Here is a 25,034-nt window from a genome sequence, read left to right as displayed (position 1 = left end):
TGGTCAAATTTCATCTACTCTATTGCCTTTCCACATTTCAGTCTTTTGATAGCTTTTTCTATCTGAAGTAATGATATATACTCCTGAATGCATTCCTTATTAACAATTTCTAATACTGTTCTTTTGTTTGCTTCTTTCACGTAACAGTCTTAAAAAAGTAATTACTCCAGATATCTGTAGTTTGTTTTCATGTCACCTTTGCCATCTCTGATTCTTTTGATTGGTCTCTTTCCTCCATTTGTAAACTTTTTCAACAGCCACTGAAATATTTTGCTACTTTCCTGACATTTTCTATATTCTTACCAAAGTTTTCCCATGACTTTTGTTTAGCTACTTTTATATATAGTGCAGCTCTCTTAACATTTTTCTCTATTTTCTTAGGACATTTGCCAACCTACTCACAAAGAACTTTCAATACGTTTCCTTATTTTCCAAGACTACCTCATACATTACCCAAAGAGGTCTGATTTTTCTATTTTCACAGACAACTCTGCCACATGCCTTCCTAGCTGAATCAATCAATCAATCGATGTTTTCTTCAGGGTTTGCCACTGAGCATTCCACATTTTGTTCATTTTTTTTCTAATATAATATTTGTACAGTTGAGTGTACAGCTCATCTGTAAAAGTTGCTCAACTTTAATTGTTTTAAAACTTTCTTACATATTTTTCTTTTCAATATGATATTCCTATATATCCTGCTTAAAACTAAATGATGGTCACTTCTAATTTGAAACTGCTGTAGACTCTTATCCTGTACCAGCATGAAGATATCCCTGTCACTGAAATAGTCAGTAAGACTTTTTCTTGTGTGTTCTCTCCATGTGAATCTGTGTACACCTTCATGGTGTTAGTGATGATTAGCCATGTGCTGAACAGAAACTGGCAGTCACCATTATTAATAGTTTTGCCTTTTCTCCAAATTTACCCCAAATATTTCTATATGCCTGGGATTTATTTCTTATTCTGCTATTTAGATTTCCATCAAGGACCAGTTTTTCCTTTTTCTTTGTCAGCTGCCATCTCTAGTTACGAAAAATCCTCCATTTCTTCCTTGGGAGAAGCTTCTGTGAGCTCACAGCTATAGATGTTTCATCGTTCAGAACATTTCCTGCATTGCCTGATCTCCAACAAAGACACAATGGGATCCCAGGCACAAATAAGTTGTATTTTCCAATATTCTGTTTTGAAATCTGTGCACATCAACTATATGAAATTGAGAATATCTGCTATTCAAGAAGTTTATCTTCATATTTAATGTTGAAAACCAGCTACCCTTGCCTTTCTCGATAATAATATTTGTATTGAGGTGTGAAGTATCTTACCTATTTTTCTCTTCTTCATTTCACTGATACCAATTATGTTAATCTAATCTTTATGAATGTCTCCTGCTATTTTCTATTCTATTGATGCTTCTTATTATGATGATTATCTTCAATTCCCACTGGATTTCCGTTTGTTTTGGTAGCAGGTTTTCATATTTCTTCCTAGATTCCCTGCCAAAAGCAGGTGCGAGTCTATTTAAGTAACCTATTGAGTGACCCCATTGCAGTCATGACATTTAATTCTGCAGTACAGTCAGATGTGTGTGTTAGTTCATTTGGTTAGTGAAGCCTTTTACTATACAAGAATTTAACACTATCCTGAAAACTCAAAAAATGGGAAAGTACTTTGTTTCAACAAGCTATTAAATATGGAACAAAAGATTACTAAAATAAAGAGCCAAAAGGCTTCCAAATGCTACCAAATAGAACAAAGAATCTTTGGAAAAAAATTACTAAATATATTCACCATGGGCTTAATTATATCTAATTTCACCCTGGAAAGTCTAATGCTACCAGTACCCAGAAAGTGCAATTAAAAAATATGAACAATGTAAGAGAAATTACAGAGGAACTACCTCTTACCATTATTAAAATCTATGAGAATACTACTGAACTGATCCATATATATAACACCTCTACTGCACAAAAAAATAAAGCAAGTTTCCTGAAAAACTGCAGTACTATTCAACACATCAATTTGCCTTTTTAGACTGTTATTTTTTGAAGCTTCTGATTCAATCCACAGACAAAGGATGTCCTAAAGTCTCAGTTATTATTGGCATACCCTAGCAAAATAGAACAATAATAGAACCATACTCTAACCAACATAAGAGAAACAGTTAATGGCAAAATGACTGAGAATTTTTGTAATTCCGATGGAGTCCAGCAAAACACTTTGACACCATATCCCCTGACTACAATTTTAGACTCAAAAGGAAATGAGTATTGGATTAATTCTTGAAGAAGCATCATGCTAAACTAACATAAGCAGTGTCTATTTTGTACATGAAGTGTTGTTTGACTACAACCCTCAGACTTCCCAAAAATAAAATAGAAGGAAACGTTAAATTAAATAAATGACTATATTCTTAAAGAGGTAGACACTTTTAATGCCTTGGTTCTTTCATTAATACCTTAATGACATAGTGAAAAGAAAGCATCAATCTCCTCATGTTGGGATAGAATGCCTTCTATCGATAGTAGATACATGAGACAAGAACATATCTGTAATACTGTTAGTTGTGAAGAAAGCCAGCAAAGACATCTAACAGAAAAAATTCAGAAATGTCAACCGAGGTGCCTTCACCTATATTCAGCACTCTTCCATTCTGGAGACCAACAAATGCAACACACTAAGAAAACAGTTTGGGCATCACGCAAGAAAATTCTTTTTGGAGACAAAACATATATTAACGCTTATATAACAGATATTTAGTTAGCGCACAGTAAAATGATCTTGCTCACATTCATTCAATTGATTTTACTGCCAAAAAATGGATAGATAGATAGATAGATAAAGAGATAGAAGAATAGCAACATAGAAGGGGAAAAAAACTATCTTGAACACACGACTAGTTTTGTCTTCCTAGTAGACTTCATCGGATGCAACGTGAAAAGAGAAATACAAAATATTACTACTACTACTACTTCTTGAGTATTCTGCAATTGAGCAGGTTCTTCTCTTAGTAGCAAAAACTTTTCTTCCACTCTCTTCTGTTCTGAGCCTTCTCTTTCAAGGTTGTGTACCTGTCTCCATTCAGCATGTCATCTAGCATTGTTTTCCTTACTCTTCCTCTGGGTCTTTTTCCGTCTGTTTTTTTTCCTTCGATGGCATCTCTGATGATTCCATTCTCTCTCAGAATATGTCCAATCCAGTTTCCATTTCTTCTTTTTATCATCCTTAACAGACTTATTTCTTCTTCTACTCTTTTTAAGACCTCTTCATTAGTTATTTTATCTGTCCATTTGATTTTTTTCCATCCATCTCCAAATCCACATCTCAAAGCTTTCCAAAATCTTAACTACTTCTTTCTTCAATGTCCAGGTTTCAGCTGCATAGAGGGCAACACTCCACAGATAACATTTTATTAGTCTTTTCTTTAGGTTTCTATCCATTTTACTTCTGAATAAATTCCATTTTCTATTCAAGGCATCTCTTCCCATCGCTATTCCTATTCTCACTTTTACATCTTCCATCACTGCTAATAAAACTTCCTAGATATTTAAATGTCTTTACTTGATTCAATTTTTCTCCATTTATTCTGATATCATATTTGCCTCTTTCCTTGCTATTTTCATTACCTTTGTTTTTCTGATGTTAATTTTCATTACATAATTGATACAGGATTCCAGTAATCTGTTCAACAGATGTTGTAGTCCTGTTTCAGTATTTGATAATAATGCCTTGTCATCTGTATCTTAGTGCAAATATCTGTCTACCTCCAATCTTTATTCCTTCTTCCGAATTCTCCAGTGCTTCAGAATGACAGAGAACAGCCTTGTCTTACTCCTCGTCCAATGATACTTGGTTCTGTTGTACCATATATGTCTCTCACCATGGCAGTTTGTCCCATATATAGTGAAATAATTAGCCTTCTGTAGGATCCAGAACATCTGAAAGTGTTCTGGATCCTACAGTATCATTGAGCATATTCACATGGATATAATCTCACATAAGCAAAAATTGGATGGCTGGGGAATAACAGCCAGAGAAGTTATAGCTTAGGTTAGTATTAAAATGGCCCAGATTGAGGACAATTTCTGTTGATTCAATTTTTTCTCTCAAGCTCATCATAGCAATGAAAAAATGGTTGATTTATCCTAGATCACTCAGTGAATGGTAGAATCTTCATCACTAGGGTTAGCAAATTAAGAATCTGATTAAATAGAGCAGTGGATTTAGTTCTGCCACAGGTGATGTCTTTCATATGCTTCTCTATACATATTCAATGGATTTTTCTGCTTGACCAAAATATAGTACACTGTAGTTACTCCAAAGATGGCAATTCCCTGTTTTAGATTTGCTGTAACAAGCAAGGAATGGAGTTTAATTAGAAGAGTGAAAAAGTTCAGATTTTATATTTTTGGGGAATTTTGACTAACTTTAGTGAAATGGAGCTCATATACAGAATAGAAATAAAACCTTTTACATAATTATTTTCTTCAATACAGTGGGCAGTTGAATTAAATAGGAGATTATTAATATTCTGCTTACAATAACCATTTTTCCAAAATGTTGTTAAAAGAAACTTTGGTTATCTCTTCTTCACTGATGAGGGAGCAAGCATGTCTACCTCATATACAAATGATGCAAAGCTTTTTGGATGGGTAATGATGAGATTTCACATGAAGTTATCCATTTGTGTGTTTGGGTCTTCTATATGGAGACCTTCAATTTTTCTGACAAGTGTAAATTTGACATCCAGGAATGGGAGAGAACTGTTAACCTCCAACTCTTCAGTAAACTGTATTCTAAGGTATGAAATTATGAATACTACAAGCTATGGGAATATAAACTCCATTGTATTCTAAGGTGCTGGTTGTTGGGATGGTTCAATCTGCTCATCAATATTGAGGAATCCAGAACACCTTCCAATATCAGAAATCCATTTATAGCTTAATTTTACACATTACTAGAGAACTGCTGTTCTCTAGTAATGTATATTTTATATTTCTCTTTTCATGTTGCACACACTGCAATCTTCCAAAACTAGTTGTGTATTCAAAATAATACTTTTTTTTTTTTTTATCTTGTTGCCCCTTGGTTTAACATTTAAGTTTTTTCTATGATGTCAGATAGCCAAGTAAATTTCTTGCATCAAATTTTGTGTGTGTGCACGTGCAGGAAAGAAAGAACACCTTTTACATAATTCTTTTCTTCAGTACAGTGGGCAGATGCTTTCACTTTTTAGATTTAAAATGAGTTTCCTTTTAAATATAAATAATTGTTGCTTTATACTGTATAATTATTACTGTATATTTCTATGTGAATATGATATTTTAAACTCTTTAGCAAATTATTCTCACAAGGAATATCTAGAACCGTAACTTCTATATATATTCACTGCATGATTTATTTCAACACTGGTTAGGAATTAACTGTGGACTATTATCATGAAGACAATTACCTTACTTTGCTCACATGATTGTCTAACATGAAAATAGCATAAAACTACAATACTTGCGAAATGACATATATCACTGTAGGTAAAATTACTGAAGAACAAAATGGATTCAAGCCAAACAGGGGTTTTCATAACAGATTACCAACTAATATATTTGGAAAATACTGAAGTTTTAATGAAGCTCATATTTTTTCTCACTTATTTCAGCCAACAGGATTTGAATAACCTGGAGATATTCATTTTTAAGCTGTAAAAAATTATAATAGCAAACATTACATTCTTCTGGATAATCTCTGTCTCTCTTGTGCATGTGTATGCATGCACACACACAATGTTGCACTAATAATTTTGGGGCTATCTTGCAACAAAAACATAAGCCATAAAAATTAGCTCTGGAAGACAACTAAGAACTAAATATCAGCGCTCAAACTCAGTTTGGCTTAGCATTTAAATCTATAAGTATGTGAATGTATTGTCCATGGGTGTATGTGTACATATGTGATATAATATAAATTCAGCAAAAAAGGTAATTTTTCTTTAGTTTTAAAGATAAAAACTACATTTCTTAGCAAATAAATAAATAAATAGAATGGAAACTGATGACTGTAATAAGTAGCTGCTTCCTTAGAAATGATCAGTTCAGAGTTTTCTTTGAGATCTTGTAGACTTTTGGGTTAATAATCTCAAGTCTGTTTTACGTGATAAAGTACTATGGTAAAGTATCTCTACACTACAGAATAAGATCCACCACTAAGTCTCTAAGTCATTTTGAATAACTGAAGAGTGAGAGAGAGAGAGAATTAGAGTTCTGCTCAACTGTATTTAGATGCTTCCTGTCACCTAGTGTGGGACAAGTATGCTGCTGATTTTAAGGTCTGAAACAGTGTGAAAATCACCGCATTTGGTGTCAAAAGATTCCCAATTATTTAACCTTTAGCCAAACCTTGAAACTGATGTGCCAGAGGTTTATGGTCTTTCAGCGATGAAACTGTCATAAAACACTCTGGTACATCACGGAACTTTTCTCACAAACGATTCATAAAAACACAGAACCTAGTACTCTTGGTTCAACAAATGCAATGCATACACTTTCAATAGTGTGGTAAGGCAGCTTATCTGTGAAGTTTACACACAATCATTATGCAATTCTCATAGGAAATTTTAGTAGAAAACAAATCTTCAATTCCAAGTTCAGTTCATTAGCAACTGCTACAAGATTAATTCAGTAGCAGTTATAGCACTGAAGATGGACGATATCAGTAATATTCTGTCCTATAGCTTCAAATTTTAGCCAGAATGTTCCTTGCTATTTATGAATTTTTCCTATGTGGCTAGTTAAATCTTGATAATATCTGTACTGATACACCACAGATATGACAGCTGCCTATAGAAATCCACAAAATACTCACTTGAGTGCACAAATCCTTTTGCACTCGAAGATAAGACTGAGTACCACTAATAAAATCAGCACATATGTGATGAGTTTTGTGTATGCACCTGTAAAATAAAGGTGCATAGTATATAACCACCCAGCGAAGAACAGTACATGCAGTCATTTTGCACTCTTTTTTTTTTAAATTTATATATTGTCCATAAAGCATGTTTTTTAATGCTTCAGTAAATAAATTATAATTTAAGCAGCATTTTGATCTAGTTAATATTAATTAATGGAAAATATGGAAATCAATAAGCTAAAAGAGAAGGAGAAAATTAACTTTACCTGCTTATCTTTATGTGAATGTAACTTTTTAGACCTTTCTTTTTTCAGGTTACTTTTTGCAGTATTTTTAACATTTTCCCCATTCCGGGCAGATATCACCGAGGTTAATGAGTCATCTATACTTTTCCGCATTCTTTTTTTGGATGCATGCTTTAAGGATGATGAACAAGAAGACAGAGTATCAACTTCAGTGTGAGGATGGCATTTAATTTCTACTGCTGCTGATTTTGATATAGATGAAACCTTTGTTAATAGTACATCTGATGTCTCAGATACCGGGCTGGAAGGCAAAATGACTGAAGCACAGTTACTAAGTGATGATTTTTGTTTTTCACTAGGGAAAAAAAAGAAAGAAAGAAACATCTTATTTAAATTAAAATTCAAAGATATATATAAATAAGTGAATGTGTGTACGTGCACACACACACACCTATTTTATGCATAAATATATATATATATATATATATATATATATATATATATATATATATATCACATCTCCAAGCATAATGAATGTATCTTAATGTTCCATAAAACCTATGTTATTCTCCCACACACGAGCATACAGGAGCTATTAAAGAAGGATGTATAAGGGTTAAACAGTTGGAATAGATGCAGGTTATACTCACTAAGGAACATCAGGTGAATCAAGGGGGACTCATACACTGGATCGCATTCATTTCATTTTTTGTTTTTTTAAAAAGTAAAGAAGAAGAATAATGGGCACTGATTTTATTGAACAGTACCATCATACTGAAAGGAGAGGGGGGAAAGGGGGGGGGTGAAATACAAACAACTGTACAACCTTATATTACAGATTGTAAGCTTGTAAGATATGGATCATCAATTAATTGATATATCTGCTTTTGAACAAGCATGAAGGATTTGTGTCAAAAATTTTTATTTTCTCTTCCCTAGAACACAAGATATTCTGGAGTAGGGTGGATTTGTAATTATTAACAGCTGTATAGGTAAGAAGCAATGCTGAAAGAAATATTATTATTATGTGACACCTCCAGGGAGTCCAAAGACTCATTGAGGGAGATTGTGCCAACAGCATCGAACGATTGATCTCCTTCCAACTACTAACTGCATTCAAACTTGCTTAACTTTTGCAAATCATTAGTAGCAGAGGCTCTACCAATCGACCAATCTTATGACAGCTTCTTTTTGAGGATGAGGAACAAACTATTGTTATTACTGTTTATGATCACATTAAAGTGATTGTGGCTATTAGTCAGGTATATCTTGTTAAATAATTGTGGGAGGGGTGTAAATTTGGTTAAAGGGAAGGAAGATCTTTGTTTCAAGGGACTATAAGCTGGTTACAAATAAGCTCACTAGGTTTTCCTTACTACACTGAAGATGAGTACAGAGATTGAAGCACCAATTCTTGATGATTTTGACATGTGGAATGTTTCAGCACTGCACAGCATGTGCAATGGAATGTGCTCTATGGATAACATATGAAGTCAGGGAATGTTAAGATGCACAAGAGAGAAAACAAGAGACAAAATAACAAAAATCCTAGGATATGCTTGCACTGATTAGGAAGAAGAAGAAAGTAAGTAAGGAAGGAAGTTGATATAGCTTGTACTGAACAATAGAAAAGAAAGTAACTATTTATTTGTAAAAGGTAGCAGATATACTGTGCAAAGGGGTATAAGTATAGGTGGTTCAAAGAAGTGGCCTTGAAACATGTCTAATCTTATTTTGTTCTTTCATCCCTCTGTTAATGTTTTGTATACAATCAAAGTTGAATTTCTCAGGTTATTATTACCTACCCAATAAATTTACTCAAAGCATCACAAACCTACACGCAGCAACAAATGTTTGACGCACAAAAATGTGTCCTATTGCAATTCACCACTGATTATTACCTGAAGATGAAGCAGCTATAGATGTAAGTAATCTACACTGTTGGGTGAGAAGCACAAGAATAGCAGAGTTGACATCAATGAGGGAACTAGTATTAAACAGCCTGAACAGCTATATACTCAATGGGATATTTGTTCCTGTCAACAGATGAAACTGAAGACATTCTGTTTCTAGCAGAAAGTTCCACTTTTCCTTCTAAACAGTGTTCTTTATGATATTACAGAATACTGAAGACAAGAAGAAAACTGTATTATTCAGACAACGGAACTAAATTTATGTAAGGAAGATTCCTTTAGAGAACTGGAAACCCAGCAGTATACTCTAAGTATGTTCTCTTAATTACTTACAGCGTAATTTTTCTGAAAACTGTTTACACCAAAGTCTATTGAGGAAGGACATGTTTCTTTATTTGAATTGAATGTTGACTTTGAATCAGAGTGAGATGACTCTTATTTGGGAAATGATTGTATTACAAAGCCAAACTTGAAAATCTTAGAGAGAGGATTTAGCAAAGAAAGTTATCTCTGTTGTTAAGAGAATTTCTTGTTTAATTCTTGAAATTAAATGTGAGTGTAAAAGAAAGAGAGAGAGAGAGAGAGCATGTATCCCATATGAATTTTATGTAAATAATTACATTTGTATAGGTATTTTAATTAAACAATGTTTCTTTTATCATCATCATCATCAAATTCCTGCCATGTACCCTCAAGGGGTGTACAGGATATGACAGTACTACATGAAAAAATTACATCATTACTAACTTCCTATCTACAATTTTCCTCCAAATCAGTCTGTTACTTGTCAAGACTCCAACATTATCAGATCTTATATTTCTATCGTCTAAGGCACTTTGTACCGTATCAATCCACCTATATCTTGGTCTTCCTCTGGGTCGTTTTCCTGCCAACCTGGCAGAGAACACTTGTTTTGCTAATCTTTCCTCTCCCATTCTATTTAAGTGACCATACCATCTGAGATTAGCTCTGCTAACACATTCCTGGATGCTGACAATGTCAAGTTCTTTCCTAATATCCTCATTTTTAATATGATATTGCCATTGATGCCATCTGTTCACGCCTCTAATCTTTCTCAGGACTCTCATATCTGCGGTCTCTAGTCTTTGGTCAAGTGTTTTACTTCTGACCCAGCTCTCAGATCCATAAGTTAAAATTGGTTTGAACACAGTCTTGTATACAGCTAATTTAGTGTTCCGACTAATTTCTTTCTTATTCCATATGAATTTATTCAATTGACTTCCCACGATACCAGCTTTGCTGATTCTGTTGTCTATTTCTATATTTAGTTTACCATCTTCAGTAAAAATTGTGCCTAAGTAGCTGAAATGTTTTACTTGTTCCACAGGTTCTCCATTCACAACACAGTTGACATTTTCAATGATTCTGCCTATTTTCATTGTCTTTGTCTTTTTATTGCTGACCTTCATACCATATCTATTACAACAGCTATTCAATTTAGTCAGAGAATCTTGCAGACTAGTAGCGGATTTATTTAGAAGTATAACATCATCCGCATAAAGCAAAGAGCTGACATTAACATCTCCAATTTTGATATCAGGTTTAATACCACTTTCCTTCATAATGTGATCCATATAGATAATGAATAACAGAGGGGATAATGAACATCCTTGTCTCACACCAGATTTAACATTAAACCATCTTCCTGTACTTCCTTCAATTCTAACTGCTGACTCACAACTCAAATAAAGACTAAGTATTGCTTGATATAATGCCCCATTGACACCATATAACTGCAGCTTATTGAATAGCTTATCTCTTGGCACCTTGTCATATGCCTTTTCCAAATCGACAAAACTTAAATACAGATCTTTGTTATATTCCCATGCTTTCTCGACTATTTGTCGTAAAGTGAAGATCTGATCCTGACAGCCTCTATTTGGCCTGAATCCAGCTTGTTCTTCACCAAGCTTTTCTTCCACAATTCTTCTCAACCGTTTCTCAAGTATACTTGCATAGATCTTGCCAGGAACACTCAGTAGGGAAATACCTCTGTAATTCTCACATTCAGTTTTATTTCCCTTTTTATATATGGGTACTATGAGTGCTCTACTCCAATCATCGGGAATTCGTCCCTCTGTCCAGGCTTTCTGAACTATGCAGTGCAGCCACTGTAAGACTCTTATACCACCATACTTCAGCATTTCTGGTCGAATATCATCTACTCCTGCTGCCTTTCCACATTTCAAGCCTTTGATGGCTTTTTCTACTTCAAGTATGGATATGTATTCCTGACTGCATGCCTGGTCAGTGTTTTTTATCACTATGCTGTCATCACTGCTTGTTTCATTTAGCAGTTTTTCAAAGTAATTACTCCATACTTCAAGGATATCTTTTTCTCCTGTTTTCATTTCACCTTTATCATCTCTAATTCCTTTTACAGCACTCTTTCCTCCATTCCTAAGCTTCTTCAACAACCTCCAGAATATTTTGCCACCTTCTTGATATTTATTTTCTATATTCTTGCCAAAGTCCTCCCATGACTTTTGTTTAGCTAGTTTTACACACTGTTTAGCTTTCTTACATTTGTCTCTGTATTCTGTAAGAGTAAAAGCTGACTTATTTGCCAGGAACTTTTGATATGCTTTCTTCTTTTCCTTCACTGCCTCTTTAACTTCCTGTGTCCACCAGGGAGTTCTGATTTTTTTATCCTTGCACACAACCTCACCACATGCCTCTCTGGCAGAATCAATCAATGTTTCCTTCAGAGTTTGCCACTGAATCTCCAAGGTTTGATTCCTGTTCTCAAACTCTTTCATTTTCTTTTCAATAATATTTCTGTATTTTAGTCTACAGTTCACATCTGAGAGCTGCTCAACTTTTATTCGCTTTAAAACTTTCTTACATGTTATTCTTTTCAATATGAAATTCAATTTTATCCTGCTCAAGACTAAATAGTGATCACTTCCAATTTCAAATCCTCTGTACACTCTGGTGTCCTGCACCAGGGAGAAAACATCACTATCAACAATAACATAGTCAATGAGACTTTTCTTATTCCTTGCCTCTTCTCTCCATGTGAATTTGTGCACATTTTTATGTTGGAACATGATGTTAGTAATAACCAGTCCATGTCCTGAGCAGAAATCCAACAGATATTTGCCATTATTATTAGCTTTGCTCTTTTCTCCAAATTTTCCCAAAATATTTTTGTATGTCTCACAATCATTTCCTACTCTACTATTTAGATCCCCAACAAGGACCAACTTTTCCTTTTTCATTGTGTCAGTTGCTTTTTCTAAAGCCTCAAAAAATTCCTCCACTTCTACCTTAGTAGAACCTTCTGTGGGACCATAGGCACAAATAAGTCTCATTGTCCAGTTCCCCATTCTCATATTTGCCCACATTACTCTACTTGAGACTGACTGCCATTCAAGAAGATTAGCCTCATATTTTGTGTTGAATACTATGGCTACTCCTTCTTTTCCTTGATTGTCATTGCCTGAATATAACATTTTGTATTTATTGCTCAGAAAGATCTCACCAGTTTTGGTCTTTTTTGTTTCAGTCACCCCTATTATGTCGATCTGGTACTTATCTAATTCCTCAGCTAGCTCCATTTCTTTGCCATTCAGGCTTCTTACGTTGATAGTACCGATCTTTAACTCTGGTGATGTTGAGTTGGGGTTTGTTTTCAGATTTGTTCCAGTAGCTGACTTTTCGCTGTTCGCCCTGGTTCCCTGGCGAAAACAACGGGGGCCTTGTTTAACCGGGCGACGCCCCAGCCGGCATGAAATTTTGTCATGTTGTACCATCATTTTTTATTTTGGTTTAACCAATAAGAATACAATTTGGTCGGCTAAATCCCAAATTGCCAGCCCATCCTCGTTCGTTCAGTATCAAAGTAGATACCCAACAGGGTACACCACGAGAAGGTGAGGATTGGACATTAGGTCAGAAGCCCTGGTCGGTTCTCCGCATTCCTTTAAAGGCTATGTGGAGGTCTCCTCTCAGTTATACAGCTTTGACCCTTAAGCACCCCCCCTTTTATTATTATTATTATTACATAACACCTCCTTTGAGGTGTCACGTAATAATACTCATCATGGGAAGGCACACTACTCCACTACAGCTCACCATCTCTCTTACTTAATCTTACAACTACACCTTAATCCTCCAACACTCTATACCAGGGGTTCCCAACCTTTTTGTTTCCTAGAGCACATTCTAAAATGCCAGTAGGGCGACGGGCACCATCTATTTTTTCAAGCAAATTTTTTGAATTCTTTTGTTAAATGAATACATACAAAGTTTACATTATAATCAAATGTTTTATTACTTAAAAGTTTACATTATATAAAAATTTAAATATATATATGTAAGTAAGTGTGATCTTTGGCATTGCATTTCATTGGCCAGTGCTTCATAATTAGGAGAATATGATGATATTTCAGTTCTTGAACTGGAATGAACATCGAATGCGCGTCTACTTTACACTGTATGTGTTTAATACTCGTCATGCGTCATATAGCATGCCATGAATTGTTGCGTGATTATTTCAAACTATACGGCACATGGTTGAACAGCGGCGGGCACATACAAATTAGTTGACGGGCATAAGGTTGGGAACCCCTGCTCTATACCATGAATACACAGTGCCATCTACTGCCAACCGCCACCACCACTAGTAGATATTGTCTATAAATTGTGTGTTCTAATTTGCGAATTTGTCTGTATGTGGGATAAAAAAACCTGAGTTTCCAGGAGAAAACACTGCTACCTCCATAAGAGATCAGCTAATTCACCTTCAATTCAAAAAGCCCATATAAAGATTCCTCTCTCATCATGATGAGAGTCAAACTCAGTTTGAAGGCACAATGTACCACTGTTCTTCCAATTGCACTACAGAGGTGCTTAAAAGAAACCCTTCAAATTTGGAAGAGGGGAAAAAAAAACATTTCTGCTGGCTTAAGCATGCATGACCCAACAATCAAGCCAGAGATTGATAAATAAAGAGATAAGAATAGATAAATATAAGTGAAATAATATGTGAGATCTTAATAGTTTGGGGAAAACTAGAAATACTAAAATAATACTCTAGGTGCGGGCCTAACCTATCTTTTTACAGGTGTGGAGAAAATACTAAGGATATATATATATATATATATATATATATATATGGACAATAAAACAAAAAGACAAACAAAGATTAACAACAGCAGAAATGAAGTTTATGAGAAAAACTGCAAAGTATACCCGATTTGGTCACAAAAGAAATGAAGAAATTATGAAAGAATTAAACCAAGAACCAGTAATAGAAAAAATTTAAAAATATAAACATAAATGGATGGAACACATTCAAAGAATGGAAACAGAAAGATTACCAAAGCAAGCCTTAAAGTACAAGCCATTAGGAAAAAGAAAACCTAGGACGTCCTCTTAAAAATGACTTCTAAGGCCGGAACAGGCCATGCTAAGCCTAAATCCTTGATATGCATGATGATGATGATGATGATGATATATATATATATATATATATATATATATATATATATATATATATATATATAATGCATAGCATCATACATCTCCAAAAGGGGATGTGCTTTGCATTAGGGGAAAATACTAAGGAAAGTGATTGGAGCTTACTCCATCTTTACCACGAGTTGCCTCAGACTTGCACTACGTGCAGGCACAAACTTGACTTACTTGGGAAAAAAGGATTAAAACCTAGCTTATAAAATTGCTTGGTATCTTAAACATATATAAGAATGATACATACATATCTTCAAGCATTGTTTTTAAATAATCTGATGAAGTTTCCAATTTGCAGTTTCAACAGTAACTTTTCCAATTCATATTACACATTAACCGGCAGATAATACTTAAAATGAATGAATCATCCTAACTCTAATTCACTTTTCTTCTGAGTAAACAATATCATTCATATCTGTGTTAACCACCCATTTTCTCTCTCTTTCCAAACTTTTAGAGAGGTAACTAACTATATTCTAATAACATGGAGAATGACTACATGTTATAGTAAAAACTTCGATTTAATATAAACCAAAATAATTATCTGACATTTGACTATCATATCAAGGTCATTATTTGGAGTGTGTGTGTGTGGGGGGGGGTACACACATACAGAAAGAGACATGCTATTTCTTTTACGGTTACATGGTGATCAGCATTCATATTAATTAAATTAGGGAAACAAAACACACGTGTTAAAAAGATTATTTTACTGATTACAAATAAAATAATAACTTTACGTTTCAACCCCTGTATTGAGGTCATCTTCAGAAGGATACATTCAGAAGTATAAGAACAAGCTACATGCTGTTGCACACTAACGTAAAGTTATTATTTTATTTGTAATCAGTAAAATAATCTTTTTAACACGTGTGTTTTGTTTCCCTAATTTAATTAAAGAGACATGCTATGTTACAATACACAGTATGTTAAAATCATCACACTAATTTGGTCAACCGTTAACACTAAAGGCCTGATCGCAAGCAAAAAAAAAATAAGTACAAGAAATTACTCATAAATAAATTAGAACAAAATTAGTATTGGTGATGGCCAATATATGAAATAAGTGTTGAAATTATTGCTAACAGTCCTAAAGTGAGGATTTGCTCGAAAACCTGAAACAGAAGTTATGGGCTGAATGTATGCCATCCATATTCTTGAGATTTTAATTCAGCGTTCTGTGATTTTATGATACAAGAAGAATTTGACTGTTGTATTGCTATCATACAGAGAGCAGGTTTTCTGTTAGTCTTTCTCTTGTGTGAAATTTCTCAGTTGCATTTCAGAGTATGCATGGAAGTGAAAAGAACGTTATTGAATGCTGCTAGGCGTTCAGTTGTCCATGAAGTAGAAGCAGCACACAGCAGGAGAAAACTAGGGAGTTTCTGTCTTCAATATATGAAGACTGGACAGAAATTAGAACAAAAAGTTAGATATAGAAGAATGAGAGAGGATATCCTTGTATGATGAGAAAAGTGAAGTTTTTATAGTTATTAATTGACACGGGATTTATTTCAGTTGAGAGTGAAAAGGAACTATTGCTTGCCAGTCCATATAGAATGGGCCCAGTAAAGTTGTTCTATTTAGGATTCTCAGTCTGGACATTGTTTTAATTCTTTCTTCAGGCACTTTCATACAGAAGGCAAACAGGTTTAATGGCTATAATGGGATGTTAAGGTTAATAGAAATGTTAGGTTACATATGAGATATCATGGGATATGAACCTGTATGCAAGGTTAATTAGCAGTTTAGTTTTGGACATTTCTCTTTTTTATTTTGAATTGAGTTTTAAACCATTCAGAGCATGTGGAGAGTAAAGTAAATAAAACATACTCCTCCCCCCCCCCCCCACACACACAAACAGTTTGTTTGCTTCTGATTTTCTATTTGTTCATTTGATATACTATATTTTTAACTAATGATGTTCCTTCCATGGTTGACAGGAGATGTGGCTCTTGCTGTTCTGGAATTTTTAGGCTAATTGCTTGTTGGCTGTAATTTTATTAAGTATACTTTGAGCAAACTCTCTTCGCTAGACTGAACTGGGAACTCTTCTTTATTCATATCTGGTATCCTGATGGTGTGTGAGGAGGGGAGGGGGGAGGGGGCAGCCACTAGCACCAGCAAAATAAAATATCAAAGTAAAGAACAAAAGAGAAACTGAGTACTTATTTTGCTAAAGTCCCAAGGTGACATCAGTGGAAACCAGACTCATGAAGATACTAAGGTTAAATCAAAGTGGAAGTCATATATTTTTATATACAAGTAGTAATGTGAATCCCCTCTATATGATCTGTTCTGGCTCAAGATTATTTTGTCTCAATTTGTTGCTTTCATTTGCTGCCTTCCCTACTTTTCTAATTCCAACTGAAATTAAGAAAGCAATGAAAGCATTAAATTTTTATTCCTGAAGGTTAATTTTCTACAGTCGAATTACCAAGACACTGAGATCATAACCTTTGGAGACTTCAATGTTCATAAAGGACTTCCCTTCCCTAACTCCACAGATCAAGCTGGAAGGGAAGCTGAATTACCTGCTCTTGTAACTTACCTAACATGAATTATTCACTTATTAACCAGAATACCAGACAATTGTTTTTTTTTTTTTTTTTTTTTTTTTTAACACTGTGCACCTTTTCTTACTAGTCTTCCCTCAAATTATACTACAGATGTCAGTTCTTCTCTTGGCAAATCACCATAACCTTGTCCACATTTTTCTCCACTGACTGACGCTCATCAGGTCAATATAGGCATGTCCTACAGCACTATATAAAAACGGTAATCCAGATGTTAGCAATTATGATGACCTCTGGAATTTCTATACCTCTTCTCAAGTTAAAGTACTGCTTCTATTCTTATGGTCCAACTGAATGTACTTCCACACAAAATCTCCAACCATTGTTCAAGCCTTGGTTCTCCAAAGGTGCACGGAACAATTCAGAATATCCGGAGTCAAACACAAATGCCAGCTTTGCACTTTGCTTAGGCTTAAGCTTTTAACACAGGTCAAACATAATCAAAACTTGACCTTGAGTTAAATGCAAAAAAACTTGCCTCATGCTCAAACAGCACTCAAGCCTTTTGGTCCTTCTTCTTTAGCTACCAGGTGCAATTGTTCCTTCCATGTTTCTGCCTCTTTCACATCCAGATAGTAACAGCACCTCAAGATAAAGATATAACTTTTGTATCCACAACCAAGGAAAATCAACTCCCACTATACCACAAATAACTCGCTAATTCCTCCTTTGACCTAATTAGACATCAAAAGAATCCTCGATAATTTAGATGCTAATGTCTCCTAGTCCAGGTGGAATACTTGTCCTTGAGTAGTAACACCTACTGTGTATTGCTGACATAACTGTCATGCTCATCTGGTATCACCCAAACAGCACAGATGCAAGCCTGCATCCATGCCAGTCACTGAAAATGAAGATTAAAGGTCAGCCATCAAGCTATCACAATGCCAATGCCTTCATCTCAATCCTCTTGAAAATATGACAAGGATCATAAAAAAGCTAACTTCACTACCTGAAGGCTCACTAATTAATTAGTAACAACCACTATGGATTTTTTTGCTCTCGTTCAACAGCACATATCCTAGCTGACCTTATTCAACTTTGAACACAAGCCATGTAAAAAGTCTTGAGATACTCATGTGGTCAATCTCAACATTTCCAAGCTATTTAATCAGACCTTGCATACAGATCTCTGTAAAATTCTATGATTTATTCAGATATATTTATGAACTTGCTTTTTTTTTTACTGTATCATTAAAATGTATTAAAGCAATTAATCGTTAAGAAATTTGTTTAAAATTGTTTTAATTTTTGCAGTGTAAAATTTTTGAAATGAAATTTTAAGATATAAGCAATTTTATCAATGTATTGGTAATTTCTATTGTGTTCACAAGGCCCATGATGGCTATCCACTGCATCAATAGTGGACTGTATTGCCCCCTTGCACTTACCATTTTGCCAAACATCTTTTCTGTCATGTTTGACATTTCACTGGCCACACTACTCTTATATTATGAACACTGACTTTAAACAGAAAATTAAAAATCTGTGTCTGTTGGATAATGAAATTATGATTTTTCACCAACATATCAGTTTTTACAATCTACTTCCCCAGAAGACAGAAGACACTGCTAACCTATTTAAATTAACTATCAATGCAGGCTATTTAATATGGCAGAATAAATTGTTCAAACAAATCAAAGGATCAGCAATGGGGAGTTGGTGGGGGGGGGGGGGGGTGGGGGGGGGGGGGGGTGGGGGGGGGGGGGGGTGGGGGGGGGGGGGGGTGGGGGGGGGGGGGGGTGGGGGGGGGGGGGGGTGGGGGGGGGGGGGGGTGGGGGGGGGGGGGGGTGGGGGGGGGGGGGGGTGGGGGGGGGGGGGGGTGGGGGGGGGGGGGGGTGGGGGGGGGGGGGGGTGGGGGGGGGGGGGGGTGGGGGGGGGGGGGGGTGGGGGGGGGGGGGGGTGGGGGGGGGGGGGGGTGGGGGGGGGGGGGGGTGGGGGGGGGGGGGGGTGGGGGGGGGGGGGGGTGGGGGGGGGGGGGGGTGGGGGGGGGGGGGGGTGGGGGGGGGGGGGGGTGGGGGGGGGGGGGGGTGGGGGGGGGGGGGGGTGGGGGGGGGGGGGGGTGGGGGGGGGGGGGGGTGGGGGGGGGGGGGGGTGGGGGGGGGGGGGGGTGGGGGGGGGGGGGGGTGGGGGGGGGGGGGGGTGGGGGGGGGGGGGGGTATTGAAAATAGCAACTGCATCGTGAATATAAAACCTACAGAACAAGTGAAATGTTTCAGTTATTTAGGCACAACTATTAGTGAAGATGGAAAATTAAATATGGAAATATACAATAGAATTAGTAGACCTGATATGGTAGGAAGTCAGCTGAATAAATTTACATGGAATAAGAAAGAAATTAGTCAAAACACTAAATTAGATGTATACAAGGCAGTTCAAACCAATTTTAACATAAGGATCTGAGAGGCAAGTTAGAAATAAAACACTTGACCAAAGACTGGAGACCACAGATATGAAAATTCTAAGAAAAATTAGTGGAGTGAACATATAGCATCAATGGCAATATCATATTACAAATCAGGATATTAGGAAAGAACCTGAGATTTCTAGCATTCAGCAAAACTATTCTCATGTGGTACAGTCACACTTAAACAGAATGGGAGAGGAAACTATGCCAGGCTGATAGTAAAAAGAACCAAAATCTAGGTGGATTGATACAGTAAAAAAAGGCCTTAGAAGAGAGAAATATAAGATCTGATGATATTGGAGTCTTGACAGATTACAGATTAATTTGGAGAAAAATTGTCAATCGGAATTAGTAATGATGTAACTTTTCATATAACACTGTCATAATATCCTGTACACTTCATTTCAGTGGCTGTAATGTATAATTCAGAAGGCCTGGACAGATGATCAAATTCCAGTTGATTAGAGTAGAGCTGTCAGGAATTTGATTAGGATGATATCTTTGGAGGTTTTACAGGAAATTTATTGTGTTTTTACCATGGTTTTTATGATCTGCTGATTCCAAAATAAGTCTTTCATGTTTGCTTTTATCATGGAGAATCATATTAGTTCCTCCCTGCCATTTAAATACATGAAGGTTGTCATAGTAAGCCTATTACACATAAATGAGCATAAATGTGAACTGTACATTCTTCAAGATGGACACTGGCAGATCTTTCAGTTTAACCATAAGAAACTGCACAAAAAATCCTGTTCAATGGAGAGAGAGCAACAGTCTTTATTTTCTAATATCACCTATCTGACATCACCATCAAATTCCAGAGATGTATCCTAATAAAGTGTATAGGATTGTATGATAGCATCACATAAAAAGTTGCATCATTACCAACTTCCTATTAACAATTTTCCTCCAAATGAGTCTATTATCTGTCAGACTCCAATATTGTCAGATAATATATGAGGGTGGTCTGAAAAGTTCTCAGCCTAACAATGAAAAAACGAATTTATAATTTCAAAATTATTTTTCAACATAATCTCCCGTAAGACTAATAATACATTTATTCTAGTGATGCACCAGCGCTATTATCCCGTCCCTGTAGTGGTTATTAGTAAGATCTGCACAATACCCCTCTACAACTTTTTTATCAAACTTTTCAAACAACCTTCCTACACCTTACTTAAATGAAAATTTCACATCTGGTGATCTCTCAGGTCAAGACCACATGATCCCGCCCCAATTAGTGACAATGTTGTTGCTACTTTGATTAATACCAAATTCTCTGAAGTTATCATCAGATTCAATACTCTTGCAAGGTTCCTCCCAAGGTCCCTCCATTACATGCTATCTCGAGTAACTATCATTTAGCAGCTGTATATATTCAATTTCCTTCCTTCACTGTAACTGTTCACCCTTCCAATCTATGTCTGCAGAGCTGAAGTAATCAATAATAACTACTGACACTGCATTTATGCTAATTTGCTAATGCATGATATCTACATTCTCACTTGCACATTCTGACCTATAGCAGCAACCAACTACATATTTCACCCTGTTGGCCTCTATGTGACAACTCTATAATGCTCAAGGTAGAAAAATGTTGTCGGCCTGGCTACAGGTTTGAATACCACCATGGCATGGGTGTACAAAATGTGAACCAAAATTTCTGAAAATGATTCATGAAAAATAAGTTTACATCCCAGATAACAAATGAACATCTTAAAAATTTCTGTACGAATATCATATACAAAATCAGCTTCATATTTTAGAAATAACAATGAAGTGTAATGAAGTGTCATTTTTCTCATTAATTAATACTAAAATTAATCTTATTTACAATTAATTAATCATTAAAAATAAAAGGACATGCTGAAATATAGCATTCATTAGTGTTATACACATTTTTATTTCTTAGACAAAAGTAAATAATAAATGGTCATGTATCATTCATAAAACATGATTAAAAAAACTTCAGAAAATTTTCATTTTCTGAAGTCTCCCACCCCATATTCCATAGATGATAAACACGCTAATAAAAACGTTTTTTATGCCTGCAATTAATTATGTTACAATTATAGTGAGTATGGTACATAGGAAAACCTGTGTATCTCAGTTAGAAATGGTGTGTATGTCCAATGTGCAAGGCAGCTCAAAAAAAGAGCATTGTAAGTTCAATTCTAGTTATCAACTAGAGAAATCTTTTCTAAGCCTTTTTTTTTTTTTACCAGTTCCTGATTTAGTAGATCTCTGCCACAGGCAAGTAGGTTTTTTCTAATGGAATCTTAGGTTTTTCATCCCATAAACTCAAAAAAATCTAGCATAGAACCTATGCTATTTCAGATAGTAAACTATTAGGATTAGGGACCACGAGATGGCAGCATTTCTTAGTCGTCTCTCTTCACCAGATTCCATATATAAATAGTTAGTTCTGGACCAGCTATCTCTGATTGGCTCCTGGTGGAGATTGAACTTGAACTGCCCCTTCGGTCTCTAAAAGTTAGACAGTGTAAATGGCCTTACATACTCCCTATAGGAGAATAAAAGGCATTAGCTGATTTTATTTATATTATTTTGGGTGGGCTAAAATTTTTTTATTGTTTTAGAGTTTATTAATTAATTAATTTTTTACATAATCCAGAAACTATATATTAGAAAAACCAAACATGGTTTTTTTTCAAGCCATTTCAGTTTTTCCGATAAGTGATGCAGTGGTCCCACACTAAGCAATGAAATTCATCAGTTACCTAAAAGTTAGAAACTGAAATACTGGTAGTTATACATGGTAAAAATCAGCCATAGCATTAACATTTTTTTTTTTTTTTTTTAAATTTACCAGACTGAAGATTACCATGTGACTGTGATATACTGGGTGATTGTGGTACTCCATGCAGGTTGATTCCTTACTAATGAGCCAGCATAAATTTTTGAACCCTACCTATAGCATACACAAGTGTAGCAAAATAATGCATTATAAAAACAGAAAAACTCCTAGACATAGTCTCAGAGAACCAATGCTTTATATATAAACCAACCAGTCTCATTAAACAGGCTTTTACAAACATCCAATGTAAGCATGCTACTGCAAATAGTGAGAGTTCAAACTTCCAAAGACAGCAAAATTAATTTCCTGGCAAATGTCATCACAATCAATGCTTGTAAATCTTCATTTTCTGAATAGATCCATGTATTTTAATTGAAATCTGCTCAGTACAAGAGCAACATTCATTATCTACAGTGGCATGGAAATACATGTGAAAGGTCACTATGCTTTAGAGAGTGGGATGATAGTACAACATAATATAACCCTCATATAACGCGGTTTCGATAAATATACAATGTCTACACATTGTAATAACCCTTTATCTTTTCATATATTTTTCACCGTGTGACTTAAAAATCAAATTTTATCTTCATTAAATTTGAGTCTGCCCGTATTGCGCATGTAATTATAAGTAGCGAATTTATATTAGGGGAAAATACCCTTCAGCATGCATGTACGTCAACTGTTAACCGTATAAAGTGTTTATTGTTGAAAATTGTCTTCGTTTTCTGCCAGGAAAGCGCATTAAAAATCATAAGTGTGTAAATCTCAAGTTGAGCACTTTATTTTGTGGTGAGTTACATACATAATTAATATGTAATGCTTTTTTTATGTAAAAAAATATTTTTATAGTAATGGCCACAAACTGCAACGAAAGGGAAAAACCACCATTGAAAAGAAAATTTATTTCTCTCGAAGAAAAAATTAAAATCTTGGATCGATTGAAAATGGAGAAAAGCAGGAGCTGTTGCAAGGACTTTGAATTTAAATGAATCAACAATTCGAACAAAACAAAATGAACATAAAATCTGAGAAAGTGTTTATTGCTAGGTCAATGGTAAGTGCAAAGCACATTTGCTCGTGTACGCAATATTCTAATGGGAAAAATAGAGAAATCTTTAATGATTTGAATAGAAGATTGCACTAGAAAGAAAATTCCTTTGGATGGAAATCTTATTAAACAAAAAGCTCTCACAGTTTATAAACATTTTATGATGCAGACCAGATGTTCGATGCGGATTAATCTGGGTTATATTGGGGAAGAAAAAATGCAAAAACACACCTATATTTCGAAAAATGAAAGTCAGCTCCTGGATTCAAAGTTTCTAAAGATAGAATTACTCTCCTGTTTTGTAGTAATGCATCAAGTGATTACATGACAAAACCAATGTTTATTAACCGATCCTCAAATCCTCGTGTTATGAAAGATTAAAATATGCACTTTATTTTATTTTGCCTAAAACATTTATGCATTATGTACAATGAAGTTTATGTACAATTTGTAAATTTATAATTTATTTAAAAAAAAAAAAAGGTTTTGGAACATAACCCTACTTTTTCTATGTGATCTGAGTCTCGCATAACACGATTTATATAAAGTGGCATTTCTATGGAACCTAACATCCGCATTATACAACGGTTACCTGTATACTGGAAAGAAATTACATTCTTGTTTAATCATTTACCCATGTATAAGCAAACAAAGTTTGCTTATACGTGGTCAAACAAAGTTTGTACACGAATTATCTTCAAACTAAACTACTTATATAAGAGGCTTATATAGGAGACTTCACATCAACTGCCTCAGCATCCTATAACACAAAGAACATTTCCTTTCAGATTTTTATTTTTGGGACCATACACAAGAGATTGGTTGGTCAATTTATAGTATGATATTTTTTTAGTTATTTATATATAGTTGGAGTTACAGTACAGTTGGATCTGAAGAAGGTTCGAAGATGAATAAGGAGAAAAAGAAATGGCTCAAGTTAAGCATGGAGAAGTCACATCAAAATAAGTGGTGTCAGTGGAATGAGCTGTAGATCCAGAAATAAGCTATTTTAAAACATCCTACTGTGTATACAAATGCTAGAAGTGTAAGAAACGATGCAACTTAAATGGTTGTATTAATTGAGTCTGTTCATCCAAAAATTGCTGGAATAAGTGAGACATGGTTGGATGTGGATGACATCCTGACAAGAATAGAGATGGAAAGATATGTGTTTTGTGAGGATAGAAAGAGCTGTGTCCATACGCGGCTGGGGGAAATCGTTTTATAGCATTCAGAACTGTCCAGAAGAGGATTGATACATGAGAGCTTTAGCGGTTTATTGTGGTTGTGTTTATTTGTTTATAATATATATATATATATATATATATATATATATAATTTTTTTATATATTTTTTATTTTATTTTATTTTATATTTTTTTATTTTATTTTATTTTTTTTTATCACTAGAGGCCAGGCTAGGAAGGGGGATTTGTTAACTGCATAGATTTGGTTTGCCGGTGTGCAGGGCGTGGGCATGTGGCTTGGTTCCTTGTACAGTTGTGTTCTTCTGATGATGACCTCGATGTGGGGGTCGAAACGTCAAGTTTTGTTTTGTTAGTGATTAATAAAATAATCTGTTCAACACGTGTGTTTTTGTGTCCCTGAATCTACAAATATTAGTATT

General features: G+C 35.2%; 1 protein-coding gene across 1 annotated transcript in view; it reads right to left on the bottom strand.

Annotated features, from left to right (window-relative positions):
• LOC150098964 (bromodomain adjacent to zinc finger domain protein 2B-like) overlaps nucleotides 1-25,034 on the bottom strand; it is a 632,705-nt gene that overhangs the window by 602,098 nt on the left and 5,573 nt on the right. The window contains exon 2 of the mRNA XM_090405782.1: nucleotides 7,169-7,502. Within this exon, the coding sequence (XP_090261908.1) occupies nucleotides 7,169-7,502 (334 nt within the window). The remainder of the gene's footprint in view (nucleotides 1-7,168; nucleotides 7,503-25,034) is intronic.

Source organism: Typopeltis vanoorti, chromosome 15 (assembly GCF_054136105.1).
Source record: "Typopeltis vanoorti isolate ZY-2024b chromosome 15, IOZ_Tvanoo_1.0, whole genome shotgun sequence".
In the NCBI taxonomy this organism is placed as follows: domain Eukaryota; kingdom Metazoa; phylum Arthropoda; class Arachnida; order Uropygi; family Thelyphonidae; genus Typopeltis; species Typopeltis vanoorti.
Note: the sequence above shows the minus strand (reverse complement) of the source record. Positions and strands in the feature narration are given on the sequence as shown.